Genomic DNA, 22,110 nt, shown 5'->3' with positions numbered 1-22,110 from the left:
GTTACGTCATGGATTTTGCGTGCCGAATTTGAAATAAATCTCACGCCGTCAGTATAGCTCTAAAAATTATTGTTTCCGCCTAAATTTTTGTTTTCGCAACGTGTGTCCCAACCAAACTGTTTTAAAAAAAGTGTTATTTCCCGATGCTCGTTAAACTGGTGTTCGAGATAAATGAGTCCTGCGCTGAACGACCTAGAAATAGTTTCATCACATGAACATACCACGAATTTACATTTGATCACTGCCCTGAAAGGGGAACTCCGCCGAGTTTTTAACAGTTGTTTTTTATTTGGGTGGAAATGGCAGACCGCGTTATTAACCCTTTCTTAACTAATAGCCAAAATATTTTCTGAACGTTTCTTTTTTCGGGGAGATATTGAATCTCTAAGTTACGTTGGATACGGAGAGTTCCAGGAGGCGACTCTCTACTGGAAACAGTTAAACATCCCTACTGTTCCAACCTGTGGACGTCACCGGTGGTCTGGCGTACGAGCGACCCCTGGTAGCCGCGAAGTGGCTTTCCGGGTGCCAGCGATCGTGATTATTTTTTCCCAGCTGCAAGGTTGAAAGCGTCTTTGTCATGGGTAGCTATCTGCGGTCTGCATTAGGTTGTAGGAACAGTGCCGGGAAAAGCTTTTTTTTTCTCCTTCTTTTTGTGGGAGGAAAAAAGGCGCTCCCCGGCAGCAATGGAGGTCAGCCACGTTAGAGTGCTTTTGCGAGAGCTGTGTGCCGAGATAAACTAGTGTGAGATGAAAAACTCCCACTTGTGCTCGGAATTCTTTATAAGATCGTGCTTCGAATTCAGTATTCTGCAGCTGGAACAGCTTCAAGAGCGGCTAGCGCAAACTTAAGCAGGCTGTGACCATTACGACATCTATCCAAAGGGGGGCCCTTATATTATTGAGAAAAAAATAGTGCATATTTTGCACGATTGTCAACACTTGCGCAGTCATATTTGTTGTTCACAATTGCTTCAGTGATGTTTCTTCTGTAAACATTTTTTTTTTTTTTGTAGTGGATATCGAATCTAGGCTCTGGCTACTCTCGGAATTCCATTAACGCGGCCGATCTGTTGAAGGCGATAAGTGAAACTTCGAAACAAAGTTAAAGTCTGATTTTAGATGTAATTTTCGACACATTGAAATTTGTGTCTGGTATTACAGAGGTTTAATGAGCAGGTGATGAGCTCTACTAATATACGATAGAGCCCTTGCCTGGTTTGTCAGTTGGTTGGTGTGCAATTTTCTCTCCCAGAAGACATGGTGAGAACGCCTGTATTTTATTCTATTGCGGAGAAATGGTATATATGGCTGGCACGTTTTTAAAACCTAACAATATCAATATCGTTGTAAAGTAAAGTGTCAGCTGATCGAAGCTTGGCAAAACCAATACATAAATAAAAAATATATTATATAGTGTTACTCCCTTTCCATGTGAACTCGTGGATGAGTGCTTGAGCGCATTGCACACTACTCTGACAATAAAAAAATAAATATATGTGGGCTCAAATTTTTTTGGGGGTTAACTTCTGTTAACTTATTTGGAATTGAAAATGTTGTGATGCATTTTTGAACTTTACGTAAAATTGTATCTTTAAGCAAATATTAATTTGTAGGTGAATAGTGTTTTTGTGTATTACATGCGCCTTTCATTCACCTTCATGTATGGCATGATGGTTGCGGAGTAATTTTACTTTTTTTATTTTAGCACGATCTTCGTCAACCTTCCTTCTGGTCTACAGCAATGCAGTTCATTAAATTCTATACATTTCAATGTTTACGAGAATCACGGGCTAAGTTTTCATGAATCCGACCCTAGCGCATCGAGTCAAGCAGGGACCAATCGCACGCAGTTTGCCATTCTACTTTTCTCTTTTACCCATGTGTTACCAATCAAAACTGTTAAATTTTGAATTGATGCGCTACGATCACATCCATGTACATGCAGCCACAGTGTTTTGTATGTCACAGCCGAGCACTCGCATGCTCGCCTGTTTGGAATGCGAGCAACGAACGCGCCACACGCACGTCTGCTGAAAGTGACACCGATCAGAAGCGCTTTTCTGGAATGGTCTATGGATGTTTTGCTAAATGACTTAATCACCAAAGAGCATATGCATGCTACAAAAATAGTAACACGCACTGATGTCTGCAACAGTACCTTTCTGAAGAAAAGATTTAAATAAAATAGCACGCTCCTTCCGGCAAGACGATCGTATGGGACACCCGTACAGACATTCCGAGCAATCTCCGTTGTGCTTGGATAATTTAGCAAAAGTATTACGCGAATCTTTGACCTTCCTTCAACAGCGAAACTTCTGGCCTCTGATAAAAGGAAACCGGATTTGCTACTGATTTCACGAAACTAGCGAGCCGTGTCTTGAACAGGGTTGGGCAGTATCGCGATACAAATGTATCGCGATAGTATTTCAGAAATACATTTCGTATCTGTATTTCTGTATCGCGATACATTTTTTTCATCAGTATCTGTATTCCTGTATCGAAATACATTTGGAATGTTTTTTTATATCGCGATACAATCAGGATGAAATGTATTTTGTTACATATCTTGAGAAAAACCTCCTCCCCCCCCCCCCCCCCCCACGAAAAAAAAAAAAAAAAAGTCCGGACGCAGAGCATTTTTTGCCGCAGGTCCTGAGGTAAGGGTTTCTTGCTGGCATCCAATGCACGCTGCTAACCGTCTCTTTTGCCTTAGCGTACACAGTTTACCCTGCGGGAAAAGCTGAGTCACAGTTCGTTGAAGTACGAGCCGGGTGGTGGTTGGCTTGAAATAGTAGGATGACTCACGCAGTAAAGTTCAACACATATTCGAATGCGTCTGCGGCTGCGCCCGTAATATTGCAATGCTCAAGAGTACGTCATCTGCCGACGTGAACGTGACCCGCTGCTCTGGCGATCCGAAACCCAGGAAGGAGTCCAGACGTGACCTCGCGGTGCCGACCCAGACTCCGTACAGCTGCGACTTGTCTCAAGCGCGCTGTTTCTCGGAGAGCTCGACCTGTGCCGGCAGTATACGGTCGCAATCCACGAGGTCTCTGGTTAGATGATGCTAGGCGAGACTTGAGGACTGCAATTCATGGATCGGTGACGGAGGGTCGGCAGAAAGGACCTTCGCCAATGGATGCGCCAGCACTGAGCCTCCTAAAGAAAATATGCCACCCGGAGAAGTGTGTATTTCAGAGTCCTGCGCCAACCTGGGGAATCGAACACGAGGATGAAGCTCGACAGCTATACACCGAAGTGATGGGACTGTCGCATCCAAGCATCACCTGTGTGAACAGTGGACTGTTAATCCGCCCAGACTTGCCTTTTATCGCAGCCACTCCAGATGGGGCAACAAAGTGCAGCTGCTGTGCCCTAGGGCTCGTGGAGGTGAAGTGTCCCTACCTCCAAAGGCACTGCACACTAGACGAGCTGCTACTATCTCTCCCAGAGTGCTTGAAGCGGGAAGAGAGCACTGGTGTGGTGTCACTGAAGACCACCCACACATACTACTACCAGGTACAAACCCAGATGCTTGTTGCAAAGAAGAACCACTGTGACTTTGCCCTCTGGACCATCGAGGCAATGTTTATTGAGAGGGTGTATGCCAACGCTGCCCTTCATGACGAGGTTGTGAATAAGTGCAAGACTTTTTTTGTAAAGGTGGTACTGCCGGAGCTGCTCTACATGTTCTGGTCGCAGGCAGAAATCGGGTCTGGAAATTAAAAATTGACTACCTTCCAGCACATACTCAGCTGAGTGGAAGAGAATCAAAGAAAAAATGTGAACTCTAAAAAAAGAAAATCCAGCCCTACTCGAATTTCACTGATTATTACTCAGACTTCACACAACACAAAAAAATGACAGGCGTGTAAAGAGAGATCTTTCGAATTGAATGGTTCATGCATTTTATAAAGGGCTACACAGTCTACAAAAGTACAGCTCATGGTTTCCTGGAAACCTTTGTAAGAATGCAAGGCTAGGTGAAACTGACACATGGGAGATGTAACTGAATAGACACAAACTAGGAGAATGTGCAAGTTTGTCGACTACAGCTGGATTTTAACAGAACACAAACTGCTGAAGCATTGCAATCACAGAAAACCGCTCGGGTGGACTACTAGAGTCTGATTACAAAGTGTGTAAGTGAAACGGGGAAAACGAATGTCAAACAAAAAATGAGGTAACATGTTATCACAGTTTGCCCAGTACTTTGCAACACAAAAAATAATGCTACTTTTAGTTGCATCTGTTCCTGTACTCCACACACAGATAGTGGATGCATAAAACAACAAAAGAGCTCGGTTATATTTTACGGTGCATATGGGAGGCCAATGATAGGTGCTTTTGTAGAAAACGTTCATGGCACTAAACCGCACACTTGTCAGAAATTATGTGAAAAATATTCAAAACTTTGAGAAACGACTACTGGACTAGACTCTGATAACAAATCGCATGGTGAAATATGTTCAATTCATTACTTGAAAACCGAATATTCTTACATCCCTACAAAAAATGGTTTGATGAAATTGCAAAATGTTAATCTTGTCATGTGGAGTTGGAGCAATAAGTTTATCATGATTACCAAACCTGGTCCCAATCCTGCACTAGTCTGAGGGAACAACAGAGTCGCACAGATTAGTCAGTGCCGCACAGAGAAAGACCGTTTGGTCCAGCACAGTCAAGTCTTCGTCTCGCAGCAGCAGCATGTCGAAGGATTGGGTTGCCTTCAGGATTGGGTACTTGTTTCTCACAAGTCCAATCACCCTTTCCACATGTATGCGGGCATTTGCAATTTTTCTCGTCCGCTCCGCCTCCCAGGGGGCCAGTTGTGCCTGCCCCCTGGTAAAGGCAGGGAGGTGGAGGCGGGCACCACGCAGGCCAACAGACTCCGCGATCGTAAACCCCCTGTCTGCCAACACTGAGTCGCCTGGAACAAGGTTGTCTAGTATGCCGCATGACTCAGTTACAGCCTTGCCACTTGTTCTTCCGCACCAACCACGTGAAACAAAGGTCACTACACCTTGGGGTGCGATGCCTATCAGATATTTAACGGTGTTGTGGTGCTTGTACTGAGACCACGTCAATGAGCGTGGATTCATTGACGTGGCTCTGTCTATGAATAGTTCAAAACAATCCATTACAACGACGACATCCACGCCAAACGACATTCGAAACCCCATAGGCATTGTTTCCTGAAGTTCTTTCTTCGAGGGCCAAAAGATGAAGGGCTGGAGACACTGGTACAGAGCGTCCAGCGAACGGTGAACAATTCTTGAGATAGTAGATTCCGAGACATGAAACCTTGAAGGAAAGCAAAAAAATGTTTGTAAACCTAATGTAAGAAGTTCTGTTTTTCCCGTCCCCGTCGTTTGTTTCATGCTTTATTAGTATTTATTTTATGTTTGATGACTAAGAACATTCAACCGGCAACACCAAATTAATTGATGCATGATCTTGGAACATGAGGAAGTGAGAGATCCCATTCTGGTTTATTCTGACTGCTGCACATTTCGGCTTTGCAACTCACTTAGTCAATGGTATTGCAAAAAATGTGGATGCCCAGTTGAAATACTGAATTCACTTTCGAAACCAGACATTTTTGCCTACATCCAAAGAAACAACCATCAAGAGGCAGCTCTCGGCAGAGTTACGTAATTAAGTTATATGACATGCAGTAGTCGTTTAAATTATGCAGCACCTTTTCCGAGTCCTCCCATGTTTCATCCTTGCCTTCTTGCCTTTTCCTGCCTCCTCTGTAGGTCCCACTATGCAAGAAACTATCCAAATCCCCATATGTATAAGGTGACAAATCTTTCCTTACCGGTAAGCAAGGTCCAGCATTTGTGCGTTGAGACGGAGACGTAAGAACAGCACCATCATTTCTTCAAACTGGCTCAGGCAATTGAGGGGTGTGTGTGACACGGAGCCCTTCGCCAGATCAAACACCGCCTGGAGCACTTCGATGTCGGGGAGCCCTGTGTAAAACTGAACCAGCCCCTGGTTTTGTTTTAATGCCTCCTCATCCAGCTTATGTGCGGAAAGGTTGACCATTAGCGTGTGGATCTCGGCCGTCTCCACAAGGCTAGTAGATTCGATTGCTTCAATTTGCCCAAAAGTGAGATCGGTCTGCACTCCTGAAAAAAAAAAATATACAAAGAAAGAATTCGAGCCAGGCAATACATATTTAAAAGTGCACACAAACTAAAATATACAAATCTCGTTCAACAATGAGTTGAGCATGATGGATAATAAGAGTAAATGATAATTGCTTGCTTGTATTTTGAATGACTGGCTATATTTTTCGTTCCAAACGGTGCACTCGAGCAAGCACTCAAAGAAGCGAACGGAGAGTGTGATGCGTCATGGAATATTCGCCGCAAACAAAAGCACACGCACAAAAAAAAAAAAAAAAAAAACAATTTTCCGCATTTTTGATTAGCAAGGCTGGCGGGGTTATGAGCTTTGACGTAGTTAGCGTTGTGGTGGCGTCAACAGTGTCAACGCATTGCAACCGAGCCGTTCAAAGTACCCGTGGGGTGACAAGCGTTTCACGTGCGAGGCCAGTCGTGCGCGTCGTGTTTGTGTGGCCCACTCCAATGGTGCTTCAGGAGGATTTCCTTGGGAACATAAACTTGAACAACACGAGTGAGGACGAGGGCACCGACTCCGTCCTCCCTGTATTCATTTCAGAAAGCGAGCAGCAGGCGTCTGAACCCTTGTCGGAAATGACAAACGTGCGAGCAAGATCCACAGGGCACGAAGTTTCTCGTTGTTCGGAAACTTGTTCATCGGCATAATGCTGTTGAGCAGTCGTTACCACAGTTCTCAGCCATGCAGAAGCGCGGCGACATCTCAACAAGTCCATCATGGCAACTTGTTGGCTTCCTTCGCAAAAGGGCAAAGAGCATGGGCAGGGACTTCGCAATCGTGTGCAGGCCGAGGTAACTTGCAACAGTTGAACATACTTCCAAAGTGTGGCGCTGCTTCAATGTTTAGTGCGGCTATGTAACGGTTCCTCCTACATCATGACTACATAGCAATATTCCCAACGTTGCTAGATGACCTCCCAACTAAGCTTCACAAGCATCCACACGGTGCACATTGAAAGGTTGCTTAGCTTTAAATTAAGTTTTCTCATGCCTTCCAACGAAAGACTGCTGTTTTTGAGGTTATGGTGCAACATGCAACACATTTAAGCTAGAAAATGAGAGCTGGAATTTCGTTTCCGTACCCCCCTAAACTATATTTATCTTATTAGTTCTTAGTTTGAAAAATAAAAATTTTACGTAACAAGTTTGATTACGTGATTTTAGCTTAATTAGCGAGAGAAACGATGGGAAAAGCTTGATAGTTTGCTGGCTGTGGCACGTAGACACAAACATTCCAAGGTGGAGAATTCTAACACAAAAATGTCCCTCTCTCTATACTAGAAGTGCTGACCAGGATTATTCTATGACTAGATTTACTCCAGAGGTTGACACGAAATGCAAGATTCGGTCACTTATGCTAACCTTTCCGAATCTCGGCTCAAAGAAAAGTCTGTACCATCACCACTTAAAAGCAATATTATGACAAGAATGCTGCGATATTTCGGGCAGATCAGGTGACAACACAACAAGAATTTGCTCGTGACATCACTTGACAAAGAGCCGCATGGTGAGATCACCACAGCTTTCTGGCCTGTGTAACGAGCCAGACCCTTTTTTAAATTTTGCGGATCGCTAAAATCAATTTACCTGCACTGCAGCTGGCTGTGTCGACAGAACTCGATCCTGGTTGGCTGTATGAGTGAGTTTCGAGGACTGCCACACCTGCATAAAACAATAATTTGTTAGCCCTTCAATTTGAGGTTAGTACATGTATTCATGCCATCAACAAGTTGTCTCCCAAACACTGCAACTCTGTTTTTAGATTTACTTTGGTAGAAACTATGCCTGGTTCATTCTTTCCTTAGGCTGGAATGATAGCCGGTCACGTGTGATCACGGCTCCAGAAGTAAATTCAATGATGATTCAAAAGATTGAATGATTCGACGGGGAAGACTACATTAACAGCTGGAATGTGAAGAGTAACCACGCAGCTATGTCAGTTATGAGGTCAAGAAATCAATCTCATTCTTAGGATGGGTAATGGTGCAGAAACACTAGTGTCAATCGTGTTCACGGTGAAAGATTCAACTTGTCTTTCTTATTCAGGGGTGCGGTCAAGGAGGCGTAGAGGTTCATTCGACGGGCAGGCTGACCAAAACATGTAGGCCGACATCTCGGACAATCTCACATCACATCACAACAACACGACAAGAGTGATGCAACAGTTTGGGCAGATGCGCTTGGTTAAAAGCAACAATACGACAAGAATGCTGTGACATTTCGTGCAGATCTGGCGACAAAACAACGAGAATTTGGTCGTAACACCACTTGAGAAAGAGTTCCATGCTGAGATCACCACAGCTTTCTGGCCTGTGTAATGAGCCAGACCCTTTTTTAAATTTTTCGGATCGCTAAAATCAATTTACCTGCACTGCAGCTGGCTGTGTCGACAGAACTCGATCCTGGTTGGCTGCACGAGTCAGGTTCGAGGACTGGCACACCTGAATAAAACATTAATTTGTAATTATAATGCAATTGAATGCAAGGTTAGTACATGTATTCATGCCATCAACGAGTCGTCTCCTAAACACTGCAACTCTGTTTTTAGATTTACTTTGGTAGAAACTATGCCTGGTTCATTCTTTTCTTAGGCTGGAATGAGAGCCGGTCACGTGTGATCAAGGCTCCAGAAGTAAATTCAATGATGATTCAAAAGATTGAATGATTCGACGGGGAAGACTACATTAACAGCTGGAATGTGAAGAGTAACCACGCTGCTATGTCAGTTATGAGGTCAAGAAATCAATCTCATTCTTGGGATGGGTAATGGTGCAGAAACACTAGTGTCAATCGTGTTCACGGTGAAAGATTCAACTTGTCTTTCTTATTCAGGGGTGCGGTCAAGGAGGCGTAGAGGTTCATTCGACGAACAGGTTGACCAAAACATGTAGGCCGACATCTCGGACAATCTCACATCACATCACAACAACACGACAAGAGTGATGCAACAGTTTGGGCAGATGCGCTTGGTTAAAAGCAACAATACGACAAAAATGCTGTGACATTTCGTGCAGATCTGGCGACAACACAACGAGAATTTGGTTTTAACATCACTCGACAGAGCTGCATGGAAGGACGGCAGGCAACTGACGACAATTCGAATTCTATATTCTAGCGCGAAGGAGCAGAGTTATTCAAAGAGGACACATAATACCATTTTGGTCTCGTGTCTTTCCAAACCGTGCTTTTTGCTGTCTGGCTTTACGCCGATTGTACCTGCGTCAAACATGCACTTGGGATGAGCACTTTACACTCAAGATCAATAATTCACTAAGCTCTGCTAAATATTCTCACAACTAATGATGGAGAGATCTGTTTACCTGTGCATTTTATTAGAATACTTCTTCTTGTGTCCAAGAGACAAGCTGGGAGCCCAGTCCGGATGGCCAACGTCGAAGAGGTCGGATGGTTTGCCTAAGGATTTTAATGGTGCATTTCACCAAATCAGGAAACAATAAGCAGGAAAGCATGAGAGATAGCAAGATATCGATTGTATTTGGCACGGACTACGAATAACGCGGAAGAGCTGGCACCGGTGCTCGGCGCTCACTCGGATTTCTTTCATCCAAACATTATGGCACGTCTAGTATCATAGCGCGAACAAGCCGCCGTCGGTTTTGCCTCATTTTTCCGAAGTATTCAATAAAAACGGCAGGAGCAATAGAAAGTGCTCATTTGGGTCTTTAACTTGGGCAGCAACACCTGTGTTGGTCTAAATCATGTCTCAGCAAAACGCAAAAAAGCGCCGATGTCGTGTTCGCGATATGTACAATTACACGCGGAGACGGGCGTTCGCGCACAGACCTGAGTACGGGGAAACTCTACTGTTATGCTTTTGAAGTATATCAAAACACTTACCAGTCACAAAATGAGCTCCGCAAACGCGGTGGTGTGAGGCCGCGTCTCTCATGTCGGATCTGTTGATCCTTGCGAGCCACTCCCGTCGTCTTGCCGCCGATAGTTTTGTGGTCTTCGGACACTCGGACAGTCTGAGAGCCGGGAATCGAAAAAATCCCACCGGTGGTGTGTTTTCGCCCTTAGGTTTCTTCCGGGATTCATTATTGCACCGAAATGCTGCGCAGTTCACTATGGCCTACCGGTACGATGCGTGCAACGGCGCCTGGACCTGCCCCACCAAGATGTCAGCCGCCACTCACAGCCGGGCTCTGACGTCACACGTGTGACGTATGTGCAAGGACCCTATAGGCTGGTTCACAGATTTGCGTCGACCGCGTTGCGCAGAGTTGCGTCCTGCAGCACCGCGCTTATGACGACACTGGCTAGTCGCAAGTGTCGCCATAGCAACCCGTACGTCGCAAGACGTAGCAGTTGCACTCGGTCTCTCTCTACGAAAGTGTGTGAGTCGCCCTGAAGCGGTCGCAAAAGGCTTAAAAACCGATCTTGACTCAGCCGGCAAGTGTGTCAACGGGCCTTAACTAGAGCTGGTGGAGGCACACACTCCACTCAAAATAATTCGAGTTAAGCGCCGGAGAAGTCCAAAACACTGCTTCCACATGCTCGCACTGGCTGCTTCATGTTGTTAAATGGCTATTTTGCTATATTTTGCTATCTTAAATGAAATATTATTCAGAAACAAAAAACGCTTTTCTTTCTTGTGGATACGTTTTAAGACGTCTGCTTGATGAAGGTTGCTATCCGATCGAATTATTTTTTTTTCTTGTTCGACATGCACAAAGTCACGGCTGAATAAAGTATGCCATTACAAAATGACCAAAACGTATCTTCATCAGTGATAAACATGTGTTCACATCTCTCACACTTTTAGACACGCCTCAAACGTTTCACACGTTTAGAGTCGTTCTCTCCTGTCTCGACTAAGGGGCCAATGTCAGCCATTCCTCATCCACTGCTTACGTTTCCCTCAACCTTCGGTCTAACTTTCTGCATGCACAATCGACTAACGAGAGCCCCCGTGGGCCCCAACTGGAACTTCCACAAACATTCTCAGTTCTCACAATGCGGCTTGGATGTATGAAGCTGTTTTGGCAACGCTTCCCTTCCTGGCCATTATTTGCCGTTAAACGTGACGAAAGTTTTCGGCTGGTCTCCGTTTCCACTGACACCAGAATTTAGATACGATTTTGCCGTTACAATAAGTTGCCGGTGTCACATCACCAACGCATCTTCTCCTAGCAGAAACACACTAGTGGGAAGTCACGTAGCACAAAGCCCATAGCTGGTTGACCTGAAGTATTTAGCTTTTACAATACTAAGGTGTAAACAGTGTCTCCACGCTGTTCTTTGTGTGTTTGTTGGGTAGGCGCGCTTAGACGAAAATATTAAAAAAAAAAAAAAATCGAACGCAAAAAAGGACGGGTGTGGTTTTCATTTGAGTCCGTTTTTGTTTTGGCCTTCTCAAAAGGACAGCTCACAAAACGTCCTTTCCGGTTTGGCCCACCACATTTGGTCCGTTCTCGTTACATTCTTCGCGTTTCGTCTTCAAAGAGAAAAATCAAATCGCGCACTTCAAGGTGAAGGTGTCATGGTTTGGTCACCGCACATGCCCGAAGAAGCTGGTTCGAGTCCGTCCCTCCTTCCTCCCAACTGACCTACACGCACGCGCTTACATATAAGCACACGTGCTTTAGCCCCCCGTTTGGCTTGCGGTTCCTGGAGTAAGTCCGTTGCGCTATTGAAACATGCAGCGAAGGTCAAGACCCACTCGTAGATTTTGTGGGAGCGGTCGAAGGCGTTGGGCGATAAAACACCGAACTGCATCTTTAGGTCGAAGCACAGCGTCTGTGTCTCCCTTCTCCAGGGCGGAGGAAGGCTGCTCTCGGTGTGTCCCCCCGCCCCACGCACACACACGCATACAATCCATTGCTAGGAACACTGCGCAATCGCGTTTTTTGAGAACTCCTTGCCTTTTCCTGGCTAGCACTCCCTTCGCTGTGATACCGCATCTTGTGTGACCGTGTTAGAAGCGCAGACACAATTGATTCAACCTTCTTCCAACATACGTTTTTTTTTGCCGGCTGTATGAAATGTTATGAGTAAGTGTGAGTAATTGGTTACTCATAAAATAATAAAATTTAGAACTTGTTTTATAACAAGCAATGAAATAATGACTAAATTACAAAAAAGAAATGTAGCGGATCACAAGTAATCATGTTACTGGTGACGAATTACGTATTCCTCCAAGCGACAATAGCATTGTGTGTCAATTTCAGAGCCACCGTTCTATCCTTAGCATTGTCATTCCAACTTTTTCATTTTATTTCACTTTTTTTTATTTTTCATTTTATTTCACCCATCCTTCATTTCATTTTATTTCACCTATTTTTGTCTCTGCATAATCAATGAGCTTCGTTCGCACTCATGACTGAGCTCTTAGAAAAAGGGGTCTATGAAGGCCTCCCTAAAGGAAGGAACGCTCTTCACAGATATGTTTCTTCATGAAGGGAGAAACTTTTGTTCCTGCAAAGCAAGAGAGCAGGGTGCCTCTGTCGTCTGCATGTTATTATGGCGGCCCCAAATTGAGGAAATCGAGCTCAATAAGGCTTAACAAGGACGCTACGTGCACTGTAGGGGCGAGAGGAGCACAGATAAAAGCGTAATACGAGTTTTCCAAGAACTGCGTTTATTTCTGAAGCGAGCCACCCCAAAAGTAAAGACATTTGCGTGTCAAAAGCAGTAACTGTAGCTTATCGTCGTCAACACTACGATGTTCAATGGCGACAACCGATACCAAGTGACTTCGCGCACTTTACATTTAACATTCTCTCTTCATTGAGCCACAATTCCTTCCTGAGCACCGCGCACCACGGAGGAGTGGTAAACCATGCGCAAAAACAAAAACCGCTCACAAAAGAGCTAATTCGAAGCAGCCTATACTTCGCTCAATGCTGCACGGTACCGCGAAGCGTGAAAGAAGGTTAAATCAATGGCCACGAGATGGCAAGGTCTAGAGGAGTAGCTGCAAGTAGCTAGACTAGGCGGCACTGAAAAGAGCCCATTTCATGTGCTACAAAAATATTTTATTTGTTCACGCCACCTTTCCGCTTCTGTTACCTTTAACGCCTTTATTATCACACATCTAGATAAACTTCGCATACAACAAGCATCAGCTGAACATATACAACGAGTGTTGTGGCTTACGACCACGGTGCTTACGACAAGAGACAGGACGAGGTGCAGCCGATGTAGCTTCCAGAGCCAAACGGTTTTAATGTCCCGTGCCTTCGTTTCGTCTCGCACATCCCAGGCGCGCGCTCACTTCTTTGCCCGCCGCCTCGCGCTATTTATTGAAACAATACTCAAACACAACACTCCTTCCCCATCAATGTTTTGGCTGACTCACACAAGAATACCTCTCCGGTGGCCTACGTTGTCGTATGCTACTTCGAAGCACTGGTGTGGTCGGTACCGCTGTCTCGGAAACAGGCTCCATATCGAGGGCAGCAGGCTCTGTCATGTTGTCTCGAGAACCACCGGACGCCCTTCGTGGTGTTGCAGCCGGAGTGTCGACATTTCTTCTCTGTGCAGACGAATCTTCGAAGTGTCTCGGACGGACATCATCCACGTGCACATACCGATGCTGATCTTGCACTATCACGACGTAGGTTGATGCACTTACTTTCTTCATAACACGTCCCACCAACCATGCAGGATCTGTCGGACGTGATCCCCGGACGAGGACTTGGTCGCCTTCTTCGAAAGTTCGCCAAGAGCCTCTTCTCATGTCGGCGGCTGTCTTCATTTGTTGCTGGCGATCTCTCATGCGTCTCTCCATTTCAGGATGAAGGAAGCTCAGACGGGTCCTAGGCTTCCAAGAGAGAAACAGCTCGGCTGGAGTTCTGTCGGTCGTACCAGTTGGGGTGTTTCTGTATGCAAACAGGAACTGGTCGACTCGATGTTGCATCGATTTCGGTACACCCGTCCGTTGCTCGTCGATTACCTGCCTCAGGAGGTCCCGCTTGACGGTTTGCACACACCGTTCCGCGCTTCCGTTTGAGGCGGGATGGTACGGAGGACTTTTCGTGTGGCGTACCCCATTCATCGACAGAAACTTTACGAACTCTCTCGCCACAAACTGGGGTCCATTGTCTGTCACTACCTCTTCTGGTAGTCCAAACGCGGCGAAAACACTTCGCAATCTTTCGATAGTACATTTTGTCGTAGTGGAACTCATTAGAAACACCTCTACCCACTTTGAATGAGCATCTACGACAATCAAACACCAGTTCTGATCCCGGTATGCAAAATCAAGATGCACCCTTTGCCATCTGCGCGTTGGCCAACCCCACGTTAATAATGGAACACGTGGTGGCGCGTTCTGCGTTAGTTGACAAGTACTACAGTTTTTGACAGTGTTTTCGACATCATATGTTATCAAAGGCCACCACACGTGACTACGTGATAGCATTTTCATTCTGGTGGTGCCTGGATGTCCCTCGTGTAACAGGGACAACACTTTTTCCCTAAACACTCCGGGAATGATCACTCGATTTCCCCATGTTACACACCCTTGGTCAACCGACAATTCGTGACGGCGCACAAAGTACGGTTGCAATGCCTCATTATCCACATGTGAAGGCCATCCGTTCAGTGTGAAAAACAACACTCTTTTCATCACACTATCCTTTTCAGTTTCTCTCCTAATTTCACGAGCTGACAATGGCACTTCGTCCACCGCCGAAAAGAAACTGACGTAGTCTGAGCTATCGTTCACGTTGGGCAAAGGCAGACGTGACAGCGCATCAGCATTCTGAATCTGGCTACCCTTCCGATAAACCCACTTGTAACTGTAGGCAGCAAGTAAGAGAGCCCACCTCTGCATCCTGGCTGCTGACATCGCCGGAATTTGTTTTTCATGACCTAACAGCCCTGCCAACGGCTGGTGATCCGAATAGATGCTGAAATTTCTGCCATACAGATACTTGTGAAACTTTTTCAACCCAAAAACAACTGCTAGGGCCTCTTTTTCAATTTGGGCGTAACCCTTTTCAGCCTTGCTCAGAGTTCGTGATGCATAAGCAATCGGTTTCTCATCATTCCCAACTCTGTGAAAAAGAACCGCTCCCACTCCGTACGCTGAAGCGTCACATACAAGCCCCAATTCCTTTTTTGGGTCATAGAACGTTAAGACGTTTTCATGCGTAAGCCACGCCTTACTTCTGTTGAATGCGTTGTCTTCTGCCCTTGACCAACGCCATTTTGTGCCCTTCTGTAATAAGTCATACAACGGCTTCAGCTCGGTTGACATGTTCAGCACAAACTTGCCATAACAGTTAATCATGCCCAAGTAGGCGCGCAGTTCTGATTCATTTTTGGGGCATGGGGCCTCCCGTATGGCCTTTACTTTCTCTTCCGATGGTCGAACCCCATGTTGATCTATCACATGTCCCAAATAATGAACAGACGTCTGAAAAAATCTACATTTTTCTTTCTTTAGTCTGATGCCTTGTTGGCTGAACCGTGCCAGCACGCTTTCCACCTTTTTGTAGCAGTCCTCATAAGTTTCGCCCGCTATTAGTACATCGTCTAGATAGCACGCGACATTTCTCAGCCCTTCCAGTACTTTGTCCATGACGGACTGAAAAATTGCAGGAGCACTAGTGATGCCGTAAGGCAATCTCGTGGACTTAAACAAGCCAAGGTGTGTGTTCACAGTGACCAAATCTTGTGACTCCGGATGCAATTCCAGCTGCTGGTAGGCTGTAGACAGATCAAGTACGGTAAAGTACTTACAACCACTCAGTAAAACGAACAAGTCTTCCATGAGCGGGAGAGGGTAGTGATCCGTCCGACAGACTGGGCTTAAGGTCACTTTGTAATCTCCACACAACCGGACCTGTTTGTTTGGTTTAGGTACCACTACCAAAGGTGTCGCCCACTCACTTTGCAACACTGGTACCAATATTCCTTTTGTTACTAATGATTGAATTTCCTGCTCCACAGCTTCTCTTAGCGCATAGGGCACAGGTCGCGGTTTGCAGTAGACAGGGGTGCTTTGTTCCTTCAAAACCAGTTTGACCTGTTGTCCTTTTATCAAACCCACACCTTCTCCAAAAAGTTCAGCGTACTTCTCAAGGAGCCTTGCTTCCTTTTCTTCTCTTACACTGTTTACGCATGACCAGTCTAGCCTCAGCTCTTCTAGCCAGTCTCGACCAAGCAGCGGGGTTACGTTGCCCCCTGGTGCCTTAACTACAATAAGAGGAAGTGTCTTTCTCTGTCCATTGTGCTCGACTGGTACTGACAACTTCCCAGTCACCGTGAGAAAATTCCCCCCCATACGTTCTCAATTTAAGGTTGCATGGCTCCTTAGGAATGTTTGCCCAGTATTTCACATACCACGATTCTGGCACTACCGACACGGACGCCCCAGTGTCTATCTGCATTCTTACGAGCTTGTCGGCTACTTTAACATCTACTTCATAGTTACGCCTTCCCGTTTCACACGCGTACACTGTGTAAAGCTGCATATCATCAGCTCCCTCACTTGCGACGTGTTTAACGGAGTCTGTTTTGAACCTACAAACTTTTGCCAGGTGTCCGACCTTTTTACAGACATGACATTTGTACTTGCGGTACTTGCAGGGCTGTCCAGTGTGTACCTGTCCGCAGTAGGAACATGAAGACGTGGTGTCTCCCGTATGCCCGGATGTCTGTTTAGTCGTTGAAGCTCGTAGACCCTTATTTGACTTGCGCCACGGTTCCCTTTTCTGTTGCCGAACCGCGTTCACGTCGTCTTCTTCTCGTTGGCTAGACGACCTATGACGACCTGCAGTAGGCTGAAACGTGATGGTTTTCTTGCGTGCGAGCTCGATGCTTTTAGCAATGTCACACGCGGCACCAAATGTCAACGTCGTCTTCTTCAACAAGTCGGACTGTGTTTTCTTGTCTTTTAATCCCGCGACGAACCTGTCGCGCAAAGCATCATCCAAGAAACTGCCGAACTCGCAAGTCGACGCGAGCCTCTTCAGCTCCACTGAAAAAGTGGCTACCGTCTCCTCTTCCTTTTGGTAGCGACGGTTAACCTTAAACCGCTCTGCTATCACCATCGGCCTCGGAGCGTAATGACCTTTCAGAACCGACACCAACTCCTCCCAGCTTTTCTCTTCTGGTTTGACCGGATGGAGTAAAGTCTTAAGAGTCTTGTACGGTTTCTGGCCAATTGCGGTGACAAAAGCAGAGAGCCTTAGGGCTTCGCTTACCTTTGTAGCCTTTAGGTAGTGTTCGAATCTTTCGACGTAAGATTCAAAATCTTCGTCACCATCCTCTACAAATGGATCGAACCTTCCCAACCCTGCCATGTTCGTTCGTCCTTGCCGTGGCCCGGTGGATTCCTTCTACGATGCCCGTTGCAGTCGTGATGGACGTTCCATACCTCGTCGCCAATTATGTTGTGGCTTACGACCACGGTGCTTACGACAAGAGACAGGACGAGGTGCAGCCGATGTAGCTTCCAGAGCCAAACGGTTTTAATGTCCCGTGCCTTCGTTTCGTCTCGCACATCCCAGGCGCGCGCTCACTTCTTTGCCCGCCGCCTCGCGCTATTTATTGAAACAATACTCAAACACAACAACGAGTGCTTACACATACATGGCACATGCAAGCACCAATACAACAGCACACTAATCCGATTACTACTTCGGAGCTCTTTGTTTCCGCCTCTAATACTCGTTGTTTTGGAGATACGGATGTTCTCGGTGCTTACCTAAGCAATAAATAGCATTCTCAGCATGTTACTTTTCTGTCAGTAATGTCATACCTCTGAAACTCCTTTGAACGGCTGAGAAGATGAATATCTTAGTAAAACGTAAACGGTCATGCCGCAATTATTTGAAAGCCAACAAAACAAGCAGCAGCTCCACTGCGCTTCCAATCCACGTGTTCGCTTCCCCGCACAACCCGTCGTAGCCAGCTTATGTATCATAGGCCTTATTTTTCACACTGTACTGTCCGCGTGCTGCTGGGATTGTCGTCCTGAATTAACCTATACAAACCGACAGGCGGCTCGGCTTTGCTTACTAACACGGCCGGAAGGCCGTGCATGCGCAGAAGCTATCTGGGCGGAAGCGGCAAAGCCAGGCGAGGCCAGGCTCATAGTGTTTTCGCCATTGCGTTGTGTGGCGTGCACTCACTGTTGACGTTGTAGAGACGCTTCTAGGATCATTTGTGCGTCGTTTTTTCCTGCCAATGTATGCCGTATGTTATGCGCGACTATTTGAGCTCGCTACCGGAGCATAAGCGGCCACGGTATCGAGACAAACTATGCGTGGGCGGCTTTACCTTCGACGATCCGTACGCCGTAAACAAGGACTGCTGGAGTTCCGACGTGAATTTGCTGTCACCGACGTCGATGCGTCATGTCGTCGTTTGTTCAGTTTTTCTCGGCACCAGTTCACGGCCGACACGGCGCAGGCGTACACGTCGTTTGATGCCTACGGTTACTTCGAGCCAGTTTCCGCGCTGCCGGCGGGATCAGCAGACTGGGGGTTTACGGAAGGGTATTCATTAATTGATTTAATACGCATAGCGGCCTCCAGTAAAGGTATGATATTTTTATTAACCTCATGACCACAACGCACGACAAAAGGTAACACTGTGTTCGTTCTGCCGCCGACCTCCTTCAGCTTGGTAGCACGGACGTAGCGAGCCACCGACGAGAGCTTGGGCGGTTTCTTGTCCACTGAAACGGTGGAAACAAAATCTGGATGGTCTCGATCAGACGACGGTTTCCCTGCACACAAGCAGACCTCGGGACGGAGATTAAGATGGAAGCCACAATTGCCTCCAAGAAAGTGTTTGCCGCACCAACGGTCGTCCGCACGAGGCGACAATTCTTTTCAATCCACGGATATTATCCACCTTCTGCGACTTTCAGAGTCTGCCGGGAACTTGTGAAAACACACCCTGCTTACTTTTTCTTTACCATTCTATGCAATTAACGGCGACGCAGCTTTGCGGTATGCTGAAATACTATGACGCCCATGCAAAACGGGCGCCCTTCGGCCCACACCACTCGGCTCCGGGGCGATCGCAGCGCCGCCACAGCTCCGTGACGTTAAGCCCGCATGTTTGTCTATAGAGGGGATATTTACTCAGCTGGGAGAAATTCTTCACGGATAGCAGCATCGCTTTTCGATCTACATGATTGCAGTCAAAACCGCGACTTGCGGCACGTATCAAGTTTACGGAGCTAATCCTTGGTGAGCTCGAAAACTTCTAGTGCTCATCCCAACGAGCCGCTTGGAGGGCAGTTTTACCAGGAACCTTAGTATATTTAAGGAGCGACATAAACGATAGCTTGTTTTGTTCATTTCACCATTCTCCCTTAATGTTAAAATTCCATCCGTGAATATACGTACATTCCGTCATATTTCAAGAGTATTCAGTCCTTCCCTATAGAGCGCAATCGCTCTCGGGACGTGACAAGAGGATATTGCCGCGCGCGCAGCCGGCCAGTAGGCAGCGCGCGCGTGGCCTAACGGTTATCGCGCTTACTTTCCACGTTGAAAGCCAGGTTCGATCCCTGGGCGCGGAGGCACATTTTTGTTGACCCTGTAAAGTAATGTTCTGGTAACTTCGAGAACCATGTTGCTTGTTCGAGGTCAAAATGTTCTACACGCCGAAACTTCTACGCCGATTATTCCAGAAGCCCACACGTGTACATAAGGGGCTCCGCGTGGCGATCTGCGTTCAGTTTCGCCCCAGCGTTCGACTCTGCTGCTACGCCGACTTCGACGCCCGCGACGCTTTGTTATTATCTTTTGTACCCTTTTATTTTTGGCACAAGTTCGCCACATTAAACGTTTATTTCTTCCTTTTTAATTCCTGTTTTTTGGTCACCACCCGTGACAATATCGCAAACAACTATCTCATTGGCCACTGTACGCTAGGAGCTGGTTCAGACCAGCGTTCCAACACAGCTATCCGCAGGTCGATAGATTGTACCTTACACGCCGCCCCTCCGATAACGGCCCGACCAGCGGCTTCACTACCCGACAGTTTACATAATCCGATCTTGCTCTTTCACCGCTGATACGTGAATGCAAGGTGACATCGGCGGTGATTCTAGTGGTTGTGCATAACGCACAACGCTGCCATCGCGACGTTGCTGCTCTGTTGCTGACGCGTAGAAATACAAAACCACGTTGAATGCCGGTTGACCATCAGCATCAGAAAGCAGAACCGAACTCAGCAAAGAAGACACGCAGGCACCCGGCAGCGAAACCTGCCTTTCTTGGATGGAGTTTTCGCGATTTTCATAACGTAGTCCATGTCTACACGTCGACGTCGTTCCGGAATCCGGAGACGGCCATCTTAGCCCGGTTGCCGCAGTGCTGCTGGCACTTCTCCGGAACTTCGCTGTTTCTAACGGCTTCGTTTGCTCGTTTGACAAAATTAGTCGTAAAAACGTCGATGCAACCCAGAACTTATGCGAGTTTGGACTGGGACACAAAATTACAGGCAGCCTTCGCTGCCGCTGAAGCTTAACCAACTCAACAACATTTATTAAACAACGAGCGCTACGTGCTCGAAAAAGAAACCGAAAGAAGATAAGGTGGGATGGGGCGGCACCCTCTCACCTTATGCTTGGCGAAGGAGAAATGCCGACGGGTTCTTCCCTTTTTCTCGTGTCCACTTGGAGGCGCGTCAGTAGAAGGGTGGAAACCGCGCCGTTGCTACCTTTATCCTTCTTTTCTTTTTTAAGTGTGCCTTCCTTCGTGTGTTAATACTTCGCCCTACTGGAGCTTCAAGTAACAATTTTGGTCCACCGTCAAAACAAAATCGGCGTATCGGCAACTACAGCGGCGTTGCGAATTGCCATATCTACAAAGGTGCTCTTATGTGACCACTCTGTGATACTGCACGGAGAGAAAGGTAGCGCAAAAAAAAAATGCAAATTAGAGCTTTCGACATATCAACAAGTATTATAATGTGGTTCTCGCTGAGGCATCTCCCTAGCGGTACACTAAAGCCTTGTGTATGACATTTCTGCTACTGAAGGAATAATATTTTCTACTCCAAGCAGGTATATATATCTATTTTTTCGTTCAGGGAGCCATAAACAAACTTGGGGCCGCTTAAGCGTCGCCTTTAAGAGTGGAGCTTACAAATGTGCCTCGCGTGGCCTAGTTGGTAGCGTGTATGGCTGGCAAACGATGGGTCGTTGATTCGAATCCCGCATAAAATTTTTAAATATTTTCTTGAAAGGAAATGAATTACTTTCTAAATTGAAATCATTTGAGATAGCTGGTGAACTCTAATTCGCATTATATGTCACGTTTTAATCACTTTATTCCAATATGGCGTCACGTTTCCCGTGATATCCCGGCCGAGGTGCCCGCAATCTGACGGAGGCTTATTGCGGAGGAGGCGTCGTGTAACCGAGCTTTCCGTTGCACGTCAAAAGATCTCCAGATGGTCCAAATTAATCCTCAGTCCTCCGCTGATGCGTGCCAGATGCCCGTCGTTGGTTTGGCACGTAAAATTCCAAATTTGACTTTTTGACGTTTCACGTGAGCGTTCTGTGTGGTTCGAAATTCCCGCGAGAGTTCATGCGGCTGTGACGTCAAGACCCAATCGAACAATCAGGATTTTTGCGTCACGCCCCCGTCGCCGGCTTTTCCGCGACACGAGCTGTTTCATGCTGTAATGGTGAGCTTTAATTTTATGCACTCTACACTACCACACCCGCACAAGCCTGACACAAGGGCACTCGCAACAAAGGCACTGAGAATTTATAAAATATGAAGTGTATTTTTTCTTGATTTCTCGCTAGCGCTTTTCTTGCTGACTTAGTTTTGGGTATCGCAGATGCGACGTAAGTATGAGGACTTCCTATGGAGTTCGGTCGACGAATGCAAATTATGAGATTGTAACTACCCTTGCGTCAGTGATTCGCTTTGTCTTCACTATAGTCGTTGCATCAGTGGGCATGCATTCAGTTCGGTTTTCGTGTAAAACTATTGCAGCGGCATAAATTA

General features: G+C 46.4%; 1 protein-coding gene across 1 annotated transcript; it reads right to left on the bottom strand.

Annotated features, from left to right (window-relative positions):
• Window positions 1-13,454: 13,454 nt before the first annotated feature.
• LOC115327713 (uncharacterized protein K02A2.6-like) lies at window positions 13,455-14,551 on the bottom strand. The gene has a single exon (XM_040212014.3). It carries the CDS (start codon window positions 14,544-14,546, stop codon window positions 13,455-13,457), a length of 1,092 nt encoding a protein of 363 aa, XP_040067948.2. The 5' UTR covers window positions 14,547-14,551.
• Between the last annotated feature and the right edge of the window lie 7,559 nt (window positions 14,552-22,110).

This window comes from Ixodes scapularis, unplaced genomic scaffold (genome assembly GCF_016920785.2).
Source record: "Ixodes scapularis isolate PalLabHiFi unplaced genomic scaffold, ASM1692078v2 PGA_scaffold0__279_contigs__length_252992795, whole genome shotgun sequence".
Classification (NCBI taxonomy): domain Eukaryota; kingdom Metazoa; phylum Arthropoda; class Arachnida; order Ixodida; family Ixodidae; genus Ixodes; species Ixodes scapularis.
Note: the sequence above shows the minus strand (reverse complement) of the source record. Positions and strands in the feature narration are given on the sequence as shown.